The sequence below is a fragment of the Plectropomus leopardus genome, chromosome 1 (genome assembly GCF_008729295.1).
Source record: "Plectropomus leopardus isolate mb chromosome 1, YSFRI_Pleo_2.0, whole genome shotgun sequence".
In the NCBI taxonomy this organism is placed as follows: Eukaryota; Metazoa; Chordata; class Actinopteri; order Perciformes; family Serranidae; genus Plectropomus; species Plectropomus leopardus.
In genome coordinates this window covers 33264624-33278364 of record NC_056463.1, presented here as the reverse complement: position 1 = coordinate 33278364, position 13741 = coordinate 33264624, and the positions used below count along the sequence as shown (strand labels likewise).

At 39.4% G+C, this 13741-nt stretch overlaps 1 protein-coding gene across 4 annotated transcripts in view; it reads left to right on the top strand.

Moving 5' to 3' along the window:
• Positions 1 to 3022: 3022 nt before the first annotated feature.
• Positions 3023 to 13741, top strand: part of ntrk3b (neurotrophic tyrosine kinase, receptor, type 3b) — a 251312-nt gene continuing 240593 nt past the window's right edge. For all 4 annotated transcript variants that reach the window (XM_042484023.1, XM_042484009.1, XM_042484016.1 and 1 more), the window contains exon 1: positions 3023 to 3642. In XM_042484023.1, the coding sequence (XP_042339957.1) occupies positions 3401 to 3642 (242 nt within the window). In that variant the 5' untranslated portion in view covers positions 3023 to 3400. The remainder of the gene's footprint in view (positions 3643 to 13741) is intronic.

Genomic DNA, 13741 nt, shown 5'->3' with positions numbered 1-13741 from the left:
AGCCATACAGGATCCAGCTCAGACAGTGCTAAACAGAGCCACCATGTTGCATGTCTTTACAGTTCTGATTAGCATAGGGTGTGAATGGATTACTGAATGGGTCTACTGGGCACAGACTCAGGGGCCCAAACTGTCAGCCCCCCCCCCCGACTTTCACCTGTAAACTATGACTCAAATTACAGGCCAGGAAAAGATTTCAAATGACTCCAAAGAGACACAGAAAGACTATAAGAGATACTAAAAAACTGAGGAGACACAAATTCCTTAATTTCCCTCTGGAGTAATAAAGCATCTATCTCTCTGAAATAACTACAAAAATGGACAAAACAGCCACAAAAATGACACAAAAGTTATTTCAAAAAGACACACAACCACCAAAATGTGCATAATGCCTTCAAAGACAAGCAAAACAACAAATAAGTAGAAAAACCGAAGAAAAAAAAGTCTGTGTTTTTTGTTCCTGAGTAGGAAAGGTGGTGGCGCCTCTTGCATCTCTGCCCAGGGGTCCATTGTCTCACAATCCGCCCGTGGCAGAGGGGTTTTCTTTCATTCATCATGACACTTTTTGTCCGCTTTATTTGTGAACATGGTTTTTGTGGCACAGGAGGTAGAGCAGCCATCTACTAATTGAAAGGACGATCCCCGGCGCCTGCAGTCTAGTGTCTTTGTGAAGCATAATGAACCCCAAAATTTGTTCGTGTGGTGATGATGAATGATGAATAATGGTTAACTGATACTACTGATGAGCAGGTGGAACCTTGCACGGTAAATGTGAGTGAGTGGATGTATGGTGCTTGTGTTGCAAAGCACTTTGAGTCGTGGCTATGACTAGGAAAGAGCTTTATATGTGCAGTACGTTCACCAAATTGATGATCATTATGGCTGAGCTGCTTTTCACTTCACACCTTTTAACTGTGGCTCAGGGGTAGAGCGGGTCATCCACTAATCAGAAGATCGGTGGATCGATCCCTGGCTCCTCCAGTCAACATGTCGAAGTATCCTTGGGCAAGATCCTGAACCCCAAATTGCTGCTATTGCTGAAGCACTGCTGTGTAAGTGTGTGTGATTGGTTACTGAGTAGCAGGTGGTGCCACGTATGGTAGCCTCAGCTACCAGAGTGTAAACATGTGTGTGTGTGTGTGTGTGACATGTAGTGTAAAAGTGCTTTGAGTAGTTGGACTAGAAAAGAGCTAAACAAGTGCAGCCCATTTACCTTAACCAATGATTGTAGATGATGCTTCTTATCCAAAAAAAAGACCCTTTAAGGTTAAAACAACAGCTTAGCTCCTCCTGCACATAGTGCTTTTATAAAGCACAAAATAAATGATGAGACACACTAGATCTGTTTCAAGCGGAGATTGTGTAATATGAAAGACTGCCTTTGGACAATCAGCTTTGTCAGTGAGAGCAGCTCACACGTTTGTCAATACTAATCAGAGCCTGTGACACAAAGTTCATTTAAAATGTATTTAAAATCATGGTTAACAGACATTCAAGGGTGTGACCATGCCCTATAACTTATTCAGATAACCTGAGGCATGCTTTGTTTTTATGTTTTATGTATTGCTATGTCTGTTTTAAAGTATTTCATGAGTATTTATGAAATGTACTATGCTATATGTGCAGTATTGCTGTCTCTTTTTAATGCATTTCATGTGTTTTTGTAGCTGTCATTACACCTGCACAGGGACTGCGGTGAAAAATTGGCCAAGATGATTAAACTGGCACATTTACAGAAATGGCTGTTCGTGTGCACTGTCTCTCTACCTTTAAACTGTATATATAAATAGATACATGATTAAAGTGTTTTTGATTAACTAATTTAATAAGAAATACATGTTTACAGAAGCAGTAGCCTGTTATAGGCCTCGGGGTCCAAGGCTTCAGCCCTGAATGTTTTATAAATTCCCTTGCACTGTAAATAAAAACTATGTCCGGGTAACCTGAAATATTTAAGTTGACTGAATTTAAGAAAACAAATTCAATCATTACATAATTACCTCAATTTGTCTGCACAAAAAATTAAGCAGCTTGGACACTAACTTTTTCAAGTTAAAGCAAAAAGTTTCTTTATACAGTGTGCTGGTAGTTAAATAAATGTACGTAGTTAAGCTACATTCAACAATTGTTAACATAAATTAAACATTTAACTATTTTTACCTATAATATCTATTAGTCAATAATATTTTTAACATCAAAATTCACATTTATTCTGGAAAAAAAAACTTTTATAGTGTTAAATAGGGTGCCAAAGTGTATTAAAAGGCATCTAAAAACAGAGCTTGCTCATCAAAAAGAATTCCCAGGGGATGATCCTCCCCAAGACCCCCCTACAGAGGTCCAGGCTAAGCCCCCTATGTCCTCAAATCCTACAAACGCCCCTGTGCAGAAGATCTCTATAAATCTCAATAAATCTCCTCTCTCTCTCTCTCTCCTCTCTCTCTCTCTCTCTCTCTCTCTCTCTATATATATATATATATATATATATATATATATATATATATACTGACTTATAGATTGTTGTCATTAATTTACAATTTATATTTTATATTTATAATTAATTTAGATCACATTATAGAGTCTCTTGTCACTTTGACATTAAAAGCTATTTCTCTGTTCACTGGTGTTAAAAAAGGTCACTTTACCATAGGAGCCTTATAATTTATCCCAGTATATATGGATCTTAGTGACATTATTGTCAGTTATTTTATATGTATTTCCCAAATCATTACTGAACTAGTTTATAAAATTGGTTTAAGTATATTTGGTTATTCTGGATTTTATTTTCTTAATTATCAGTTTAACGAGCCCATCGTTCTTCATTTATATTTTTATATTCTGCTTCGTATTTGGATCTCAGTGTACATGTTGCTGCAGTACGGCAGTCCTCGTATGAAAAGCGGACTTGTAATCACTGTTGATTGCATGCAGTTTCTGCAGGTGTCAGTATGACTGTAGCCGGTAGGAGGGACTTGATGCTCCAACTTCTCATTTTGTGTCTCTCTGCTCTCCAGCCAGTCGTCCTGGTCCTGCTTGGAGAGAGACGACGGCATCAGCAGCACGGTATTCCGGGGAAACACCATGCATATAGGGCTAAAAAGACGACTGGAGCCTTACAATATTCCGCTTTCTTATTTTTGATTTCCGTTTTTTTTTTTTGTTTCGTCCCCTTTTCTCTCCCTCCCCCCCTCTCTCCTTTTCACCCAATCTCTGACGCGCAAGGACACTACAGCATCCATCCACGGCAGAAACGCTCACATAGAGCATCCTCTGTACAGACGCACCATCCTCCTCCTTCCTTCCTTCCTTCCTCCCACTCTCCTCCTCTCCTCTCTCCTGTTCTGTTTCTAACCCAGAGGACATCGGGACATCTTCTCCCCCCTCTCTTTTACCCGGAGACATGGATCTATGGTTTCATTCGATCCGGATTTGCTGGTGGAGGGTTTTGTTTCTGATGAGTGTTTTCCAGGACTATCTGAGCTCCATGCTGGACTGCCCGCCGACCTGCAGCTGCTCTCAAACAGAGATCTATTGCAATAAGTCCGACAACGGCAGGTTTTTCCCTTTACTCGCCCTGCAAGATACTGGGAGCAATGGGACCAGTGTTGACATAGCAGAGTTATTCAAAAACATCTCCTCTATGTAAGTAGATGCGGATTGTGTCGTGCGTTTTTTTTTCTTTGAATCATTAATTGATCATATCCTCAGTGAGGCGTCTGTGCTTTCAGGCTCTGTTGCTTTCTGTGCACTGATCTGACTTGTTGGATAATTATTTCGCATTTTTTGACTTTTTTTTTTTGCACTTCTATCAGTCTGTTAAGTAGCCTTTAATGGTAATGCCGTCAAATAATCGGGTTTGGTGCGGCGCGTAAATGCGCTTATTCCGTCTCCAACGCTCGAATAAGACAAATCCCTTGCAATCTTTATTAGAGGTGGCGATTTGATCTCGAGCCTCAGTGCTCGTGGAAGATTTTTTTTTCTTAGTGTGTCCTCATAAAGTTGCTCCTCCGCATCGGCTCCGCAGGCCTTACACGGCCAAATGACAGAAAAAGGATGTTGCGGAGAACCTCAGATTACCCATTCACTCCATTCCCCGTCCTCGTGTACAGCAACTGCTCCGACAGATTGTGCTAAATGAAACAGAAATAAATGGTGCAGTAAGGTCAAGCAGTTACATTTCAGCCCTGCATCCCGCACACCAATGCGACCCGACAAACTTTATTATGTGGATCTGAAGGAAGGGGGGGGGGGGGGGGGTGGGGGTGCTAGAATAAACGTCACTTGTGGCGTTTTTGTCTCCCCCTAAAGATTTGGACACTGCTTTGAGAGGATTCATAAATGCTTAAAACAGAGCTATGATGACGGCAGCCTCTCCAGCCCCCCCTCACACCCCCAGAAGTACATTTTCATTCTGCATCCTCTCCCCCCTTCTCTCTCTCTCTCTCTCTCTCTCTCTCTCTCTCTCTCTGTGGCATCGATCCTTCCTGCCAACATCAAAGCTGTCTTTCTTGAAAAGTCAGTTAAAAAAAAAGAGGCAGAGCTCGGGCCTTAAAATAAGACCTCTGGTGTCGATGAGGCTGATTTGCATATAAAGTAAACATCTCCCCGTTAACGCAACTGGAATTCCCCGCACGGCTTCCTCCAAGGCGTCTTTACGCCACAAAGGGACTTTTCCTCCCCATCACTTTTTAGTATCCCGTTTACCCTTTTATCCGTTTGAGGCAGACAACAACTTATTTTGTGACACGGTTCAGCGCGTCCATGTGCCACTAGAGGGTAGCCTGGTACCCCTCTATACACTGGGAACCAACTGCTCCTTACAACACTGGAGTCATTTACTGTACGTGACTGGTTTATCTGAGTGTTTTTAGGCAAATCAGGGCACCAGAGTGAGCAGCAGGTTTCACCAAAAGCTAATAATGGCAAATAGATGGCAGGTCAGAGGTCACAGTGTGCTGTTAGTGATTAGTGTGACCCCAGACTGACCCTCGGATAGAGATTTCCTCTTTGTAAAACCTGATCCATTAAGGCTATTTGTCTTTTTTCTCATCCACATCAACAGTAGAGTAAACTACATCCAGGATTTTAATTGTACTGCAAAATACCCGCTTTATATAAGGACAAAGCCGTGCATTGATTGCCTTTTTGCCTTTGAGAAACCCTAATGCAATTGACCCAGGACTAACTGTGCGTTTCATGGCCCCTCGCCAAGCAGGCTGCTTGTTTTCTTGCTGCTCAGCATGGACAGCAACCTCCACCCAGCACCACCAGCAGCAGCAGCAGCTCAATGACAGCATATATCAGAGACAATAGCTCCCAATGTCATATCCACTCACATATCTGAGAGGAATTCATACATTCAAAAGCACGCATAGATCATCTATTATTATTACATTTTATGTTAAATCTGCTAACTGCTAGGTTCTTTGTATGGTAGTTTTAATGCATAATTTCAAAAACACAGATAGGGACTGTACTTTATTTATCAGGAAAGGGTTAGCTCAGATGTGACTTTTTAATTTTCTTGACCTTCCTCAAAGTACATATATTTTCTTTTGGGCTTCCCTGATTGACTTGGGGAAAATGCATGACCCTCCCTTCACCACAAATAACCATATTTTTACTGCCATTAAAAAAAAGCCATGGGTTTTCACTGTTGTCATGCATGCAGGAGCAAGAATTGACTGCTTTTTACAAGAACTGGTTAGTGCAAATGGTTTCATTTTGGCAACATTTTAAATGAGACATGTAGAATTGAGTGATTTTTGAAACCAAGGCTAACATCGCACCTAATTTTTTCAAGGACTGTTGAAATTTGAATGTACGACAATAATTTCTGTTTTTACAGTTCTGGCTATAATATGGATGGTTTAATTTGGGCGATTCTTTACAAAACAACAACATGCCTTTTAAACCTGCAACCTGTAATTGGGGTAAAATGGGTATTAAAAATAATTTTGAAAATATTTTAAGTTTTATGTTCATCCCTCGAGCCAAAATAAAAAAACATAATTCTCTCCCCAGTGCTTAAAAAATTATTTGACATGCTCCCCTGTTTTGCACCAGCCTCCTCCCCCTTCATAAATAATGTACAGTCCCTTTATTATTTAGCTTGAAACAATCCCTATTCCTTATATCACATTTCTTAATGTATTTTCCTTGAAATGTCCAAATAAACAAGTCTAAACTATTTCTATTTAATGCCATTTTATTGCCTGCTGTGAAAACATGCTTTTTAGAAATAATAAGTGGTAACCATAGTAATACAGAGCAGTCAGTGAACGAGGACGCACGCAGTACAAATTGTCCTCGGCCCTCTCTCTTTGTAAGGTGTTGGATGCGTGAGTTTTGCTAACGAGAGGTCTATTCGGCTCATCACAAGGGAAACGGGGAGAGATGGGGACAATTTATGGAGATGGAAAACTAAAGCGAGGGCCTCTCGCAGAAACCGTGGGACGATTGGCCAGCCAAAGAAAACTGCCAAGTCCAAATAATAGTTTTCCAGTTCTCTCACATTAGAGATTCATCCCAAGAGGCATCTCTGTTTGAAGTGGATAAGATAAGGCCTTGCTGTGATACTTAAAGGAAAAAAGAAAAAGGTTTTCTGAGAGCAGCTGAAGTGTTTGACAGGTTTGTGTAGCTCTGACTGCAGGTGCGCGTTTGTTTGTAGAATCCAATCAGCACCTCCACCTCTGGTGATGACGTTTGGCCTCATTTTGTTTTTTTGCCCCCCTTTGTACCGTTTTTAGAGCGTGGTTTGTAAGGAGAGGCTAGAGTATCAGACCAATCTGTGCAAGTCATCACCATGGCGTCAATTGCTGAATGTCCCTAACATGTATTTAGATCAAAATCACATCTCTGCCGTCCTCGTCTGCTCAGCTCTTAAGTACATCTTTCTGTTCAGCTCCTATTATTGTACTCAGAAGCATCCATACATTCACCGTCATTGCTGAAACTGTGGAGCTATTAAATCAATTTGTGAGAATCAGTAAAAGTCATGGTGTAATAGTCAATCTAAAACTTTGCTTTTCGCTTGTAATAAAACATTAAAATGGTCATATAATGTAATATCTCCATAATTATCCTACAGGGACTTGTCTGCAGTCAAGTAGCCTCGAAATTAACATAGAAAATGGAAAGATGGTAATAATTTAATCATGGGCGCACAAGATAGAAAAATAGTAAAACATCAGACTGAACCAAAACTTCAATACAATCTGAATTTTTCAAATGTATTACCGTCACCATGTACTGTGCAGGTCCATAGAAAATGCTTATTTTCTTGGAAGTGTTTTTCTTTTCTATTTATTGCAACATCTGGCAAAAATTATTTGTTGGGCACAATTTAATTTTTTACATCCCTCAATCTCCAAAGAAAGTCATATGATTAAAAAATGGCAATCATAATCTTTTAGGGATTAATGCCTCTCGTCCATGAGTAGATGCACTCTTCCTTTCGCACTGGAATACAGTCGGCAGGTGAAATTCGGTAGAAAGAAAATTGTTTTCCACATGAAACTGCTCACAACAAGGTCTGTGAATTATCTTGAGTAACAGGGTCATAATTTCTGGAAAGAGACATTAGTTTTTCAAATGTATTTTTCTGCTCTTTGAGCTCTACAAGCTGAGTGTTATCTCAAGAAAACTTGGCACACCAAAAGTCTAGAATCTAGAATGATGCTCCAAGAAAAATATGTATTTTTGATTTGGGGGAAACTGGCCCTTTAAGTCATGTAAACACATAGTGCTTAGAATAAAATACTTAAGGTACTTGTTAAAATTATAATATTTGACTGGCTATCTGTTTGTGATGTCATAAAATTACAGATGTTTAAAACTGAGAGTAAGGGTGAGAACAGATAATTGTTACCCCTTTTAAGTATGAAAATCAATGTTAGAAATATAAAATGTTTAATGTAAAATATTCAATATAAAATATTCAAAAGCCTACCAATGTAGAAGTCTGCAGATATATCACCATGCAATGAAGATGAAACAGTAAGTTCTAATAATAAAAAAAACATATTTTTGAGTGCAGGTGGACTTAAAAGAAACAATATGTTATTTATTTATAGCACCGCTTACAAATGACTTTTTAAACCGTCAAGCCATGAGGACATGTTGAGATTTGGGGTCATTGCCTGTCTTTAGAGGAAAATCAACATCCGTCCATCCATACGTCCATCCAGTGATGTCTCACAATGTCACTCAATCGGCGCTTATTATGTCTGATATTTTAATTTTGCTAAAACAATCATTAGAGGATGCGGCTCTCTTTAAATGTGACTGTTAAGATCAGGAGTCCTCTATTTGCCTTTGAAATGAGAATGCTCTTCCAAAAGCGTCATAGTTTGGGCGTCTTTAATGCCAACTCTTTCTTCAGTCAAAGAGATTTATGTGGACTTGTAAAATTGCCATCTGTTTATCCGCAAACAAACTGAGACTTCCACTCTCTGAAATGGTTCAGCATTTATCCACTTTGCCAAAACACGGCTTGAAGTTTATCGTTTGATATCTTTAAAATCTTGATCATCCAGTCGATAAAAGTCAGTGTCTTCTCATTTCCAAGGATACAAGCTCTCCTTAAAAATGCATCATAATGTTATATTTATAGTCATTAATCTTTTACTTACTGAAGGTGTCGTTTTTCAAACAGTAGGAGTCACACTTTGGGATGGCGCTAAATCAGGTTCAAGTTTTATTTCAGTAACATTGAACCAAAGGCAATCTCTAGAGGATAACTGTGAACCTGTGGAAAAGGGAAAGTAAAAATGCAATTTCAGATGTATTATGCCATAGAATCGGATCATGGGATAGGATGTGATCTAACAGGACAGGATATGTTATGTAAAAGAGCGAGAGAAAATCAAAGCTTTCACATCCATCCATCCACGGCTTTACTGGCTGCATATTTCACCAGCCATCACTTTCAACAATTACCCCCAAACTCTGGCTCTTTGCCAGTTACTCAGCTTCCTTAAAAAGTAGTTTGAGAAGTTTTTCCTCTCATTTTTCTTTTTCAAATTTTAAAACAGCTCGGCTCCGCTTGAAACTATCGATCCGTGGACACCTTCAACTACACATCTTATATGAAACCTGCCAGCTAGCAGATGCTGCCAAAAGAAACCTGTTTTATACAGGAATGTTTCCAAGGTCTGCTTATAGGTGACTCGTGTGGGCTGCAAGTGTCCCCCGGTTCAGACGCTGAGCATTACTGCATTATATAAATTCAGCATTTTTCTCGGCCTCTTAAAACTCCTGTTCAGCCCACGCAAGTGTGTGACTGTGGCCAATAGCAACTTCACATCCGAATATCTGCTGTATAATTCTTGCATAAGGCTTCTGAATGGGAATTGATAACTTTTATAGAATATCACTGAAACTGATGTAGTAGAGTGTTCCCTGTTAAACTGAGAGTCTTTGTTAAAGTGCCGGAGTACTAGTGACCCCACAATGAAAAAATATTTTGCACATTTGGATCGTGTATTTAGAAGAGGCACTTCAGCAATTAAAAAAATAAATAAATAAAACTTAAACTTGAAACAGCGCAGACCTAGATCTCCTGAATTTTAGTCCTAAAATGCTGGAACATACTTTTGGCATAATGTAGCTCCATGTTGTCTTTCATAAGACAAGTGTCCATGTCTTTCAAACCTCTCAACTCCAGTTTGTAACACAAGATTTCTGTTACAAAATTGGAGTCTAAAGCTCACTCTGAGATATAAGTGCTCTTCATTACAACTGTATCAACTTTCACATGCTGATTAATAAATTGATGGACACGTGTTTATCAGTAGGAATGCTCAAATAAAGGCAAAGATTAATTGGACTAATTATTGGAAAGAGGAGGAGGAGGCAGAAGACCAGGATAGCTATAAAAAGCTATATAAATTGCCTACTGTAGCTTTAAGTTAATCAGTAATATATAGACTAGTTGCTGGATTTTGGCAACATTATGGAGACATGAAGGACAAGAGAGATACCTCGTACTGGAAATAAATATACATCCTCAATATGAGACAGACAGAAAATAAAAAAAGGAAAATTTATAATGTTATCAAGTTTAATTTGTAATAATAGTAGCAAACTACACTGTATGAATTACTTCAATGGCTTGCAGGCCCAGTCAACTGGAACTCAGTCAAAAGGTTTTGTTCTGCCCCCTAATCTGGGATGTTGGATGGATATACAGAGCGGTCTGCCCCCTCCGTCCACCAGCACTCACACACTTTGATTCTGACTGAAACACTCCTACCTTCCCCGCCTCACTGCCAGTATGTGTTTATTCCCCCACCCCCTCCCTCCCTTTCTTTATCCGTTGTCTTTGTTCTCTTCTCCGCTCTGTGAAGTTTGGAGATGTCTGGCTTTCTGATGCCCGGCTCACCTGTATCTGCTTGTCGTTGTGATTTATTTTTCTTTTGTCACCTTGATATTTCTCTCTGTCATTTCCATTTTATTGACTTATTTTTTTTTATATTATTTTTCCGCTCTTTAGGGGTGAGATGTTTTTACAAGCCTGCCGGGGTTTCTTTGTGTGATTTGCAGTTTTTGGTGCGTTTGTATCATTTGAAGGCACAAATAAATTATACATAAACCTCACTTACCCTCTGTCAGTTGCTCATGAGGAACGCAACTCAGAGCTTTACACCTGTCTAATATCAGCCTTGGATATCAGCTTTATCTCTAAACACATAGAAAACAAATAATAACGCTCTGTTCTGCTTTTAATGAAATGCTGCAGCACTGTTACTCCTTATTTGAGAGGGATTATTTGGAAACTGGTTAATGCATTGGCTTTTGAACGCGGCTGGGCAACATTTGATTTTTCATACATTAGCATAGATACCATACATGATACCAAAACAATATTTTATTGATGCAACCATTTGAGAAATATGAATGTGTCTCCCCAACCTTAAAAAAAAATCATTTAGCAAAAAAAAAAGCCAATCTTTTTAATGGTATATGCCAGGGTGAAGGATTTGTTTCAACATATGAAATGGGAGGGGGAGGAGGGGCATGGTCCTCCACCGGAAATTTTTGCACATCAAACACTAAATTACCTGGTAATTTTTATGGGTCAATATGTGCCTTTTATGCATTAATTTATGGTGTAAATGTTTTTAATTTCGTCAAAATATGTACATGTTTTTATACCAATGCTCATGTTCTAAGTATTAAGGGGGACTGCAACCTCCTTAAACCTACACCTATCTACACAACAACATCATTAGGAAAACAAAAATAAGCAAATTAGATTTGGGGTGTGGTCAGACACAGTTTCCTGTATTTGACAGTTTTTCATTCTAACAATTTTTTAATACACGCTGCATCTGTACCGAAGATGTACCGAGGTCTCACGTTTAAGTCTTAAGAATTTGCAACAAATGGTTAAAGCAGCAAAATTGTAGATGTAAGGGCATCACAATTTGCTGCTTGATTTTACTAAAATAAACTCATTTATTAATTGTAATAATTAATATTTTGGGAAATGCAGGATAAACGCAGCTGTATTTATGTTTGTGGCTAAAGAACAATCGAGTAACTTTTAGTAGCATTTGAATTTTTAAGTTCTCAAATGTTAAGTGCATGTAAAAAAGGCAGACTGTCAAAATCTTTGTATAGGTATACGTTTATGATTAATACGTTGTGTTCAATCATCATGTATAAATAATTGACACAGCTACTGTAATGTTACCCAATGATTTGTGGACTCTTGTTATCAAGCCTTGAATTTGGCATTTTGGGCATCACTATCTTGGTTTTTTTGGAACCGGAAGTGACGATATTTGGAAACGAGGGAGTGGATCTGACTTTCAAACTGTAGTGACCACTCGCAGACAGCCTGTCAATCAAACAGCCCCACCCTTAAATATACATAACCTTAAGCATAAAGAAAATGTAAATTGGTGAGTTACTGAAAAAATACCTCTGTACAGTTGTCATGAATGTTGAAATTAGCTACAGGGACCAAAAGTGTTCTTTTTGGGGGGGGTTTTGTTGTTATTGAGCATTTTAATGTAGGAGTCTCTGGAGAGTGACTCGCTTCTGGAGCCAGCCTCAAGTGGTCATTAGAGGAATGGTAGTTTTTGGCACTTGGCTTCATGTTTCAGCCTTGGAGGTGATCGCCTGTTTTTGATGCACAAGTTGATGGGACTGACAAATTTCACTGAAATTTTATTGTTATGATTTGATTTGAAATACAATGAATTAATTGATTTATTGATGGATTGGTGTAAACATGATCTGTGTTCTCAGCAAGCATTGCAACTTTCAGTACTTGCAGTGTTTGATCTTCTGTACGAGACACATTTCATCAGATTTAAAAAAAGGAAAAAAGTTTCAATGGTTTGGGAGCAAGCAGCAGAATACAAGATTAAATGGTGTGTTTGTGGCAATATGCTTACTCAGCCCCTAACAGTGTTTTAGAAATGTCTCCAGTAGCTGCAGTACTTGTTAATGCAGGACGGATGCAACCAGGAGGATGTTTTTGATGTCTGCCATTGTAGTTTCATGTGAGAGCTATTCACATTCATTCATTAATTATTAGCTTGTCTCGGGCTATGAAATCATTTCCAAATGAAACTCTTTTCTTATGGGGTTCAGGTGATCCTGACAACCTTTTACAGCCCGTGTTTCGTCACATGTCCCATGCTGTGTCAGTGTCAACGCAAATGTCTCCTAACCACCCAGGACGGGGTTGCTAACATGCGTCTTGCCAGTTGGTCGTTACCACACAGACCCCCTGCTGCCTCCGCATTGCGAGGCTCACCTCAGGCAGTGCACGACGGGCTCCTCTGTTATAAGCATATCATCAAGTTTGCATGAGCCTGTCTTTGTGGAAAGTAGGTCACGGCTGCCATCTGAGAATTAGGAGGAGAGAGAACGGCGGTTTTCGTTCAGATCCTCTGCATGCAGGGATGCTGTGAGAAGTCCCGGCCATGTGACTGACCCAGCTTCTCCCACGCCCCCACCACCTCAACTCCTGCATCTGCAGGCGGCCTTTGTGCCTTAAAAGATGCATACTAATGAAGCACCTCACCCCGCCTTTAACAATCAAAAGATGCATTGAGGATCGAGGGGTGAAAAATACTGAAGGCTCGGCTGTTTCAGCCAGGATTAGAAAAACCCTTTAAAGCCTTGCAGCGGCATTCTAGGGGCTTTCTGTTGACATTTAGTTGAGCTTCTGCTTTTATACAGCAGATTATGAGTCAGTGCTGCTACTGTGGGCAACAGTTTATCATGTCAAATTTTGGAGATTGAAGGGAGCAGAAAAAATCATGTATCCACCTATTTAAACTGCAATTTGTTCCATGGTGGCATGAAAAAACATAGCACAAACACGACGGAAATGTTTCCCTCGTGCATAATCCATCAATTTACATCTATTTACATGTATTTCCTTTCGCTGTATTTATTTTTATTATGATGTCGTATGTGGTTGCTCATGGCTAAGGAACAATTATCAAATATCTGCAGCTGTCAGATATCTACTGATGAACACAAGGCTGACAGTTTTTTGTCTAATCGGGTAGTATGGGCTTTACTGAAGCTTTATTACTGTTAATCATGTTTAAACATGGTATCTGTGGGCTCAGTGAGGCCACACGGAGAGCTGCTAATTATTGTTTATTTGCTTATTGTTTTCCAGCCTGTTCTCATTCTCAAGTTATTCTTCAAGATATCAGATACCGTCGCTTTGTCTGCGATTTTAGCATAAGATACTGACACCAAATGCCAC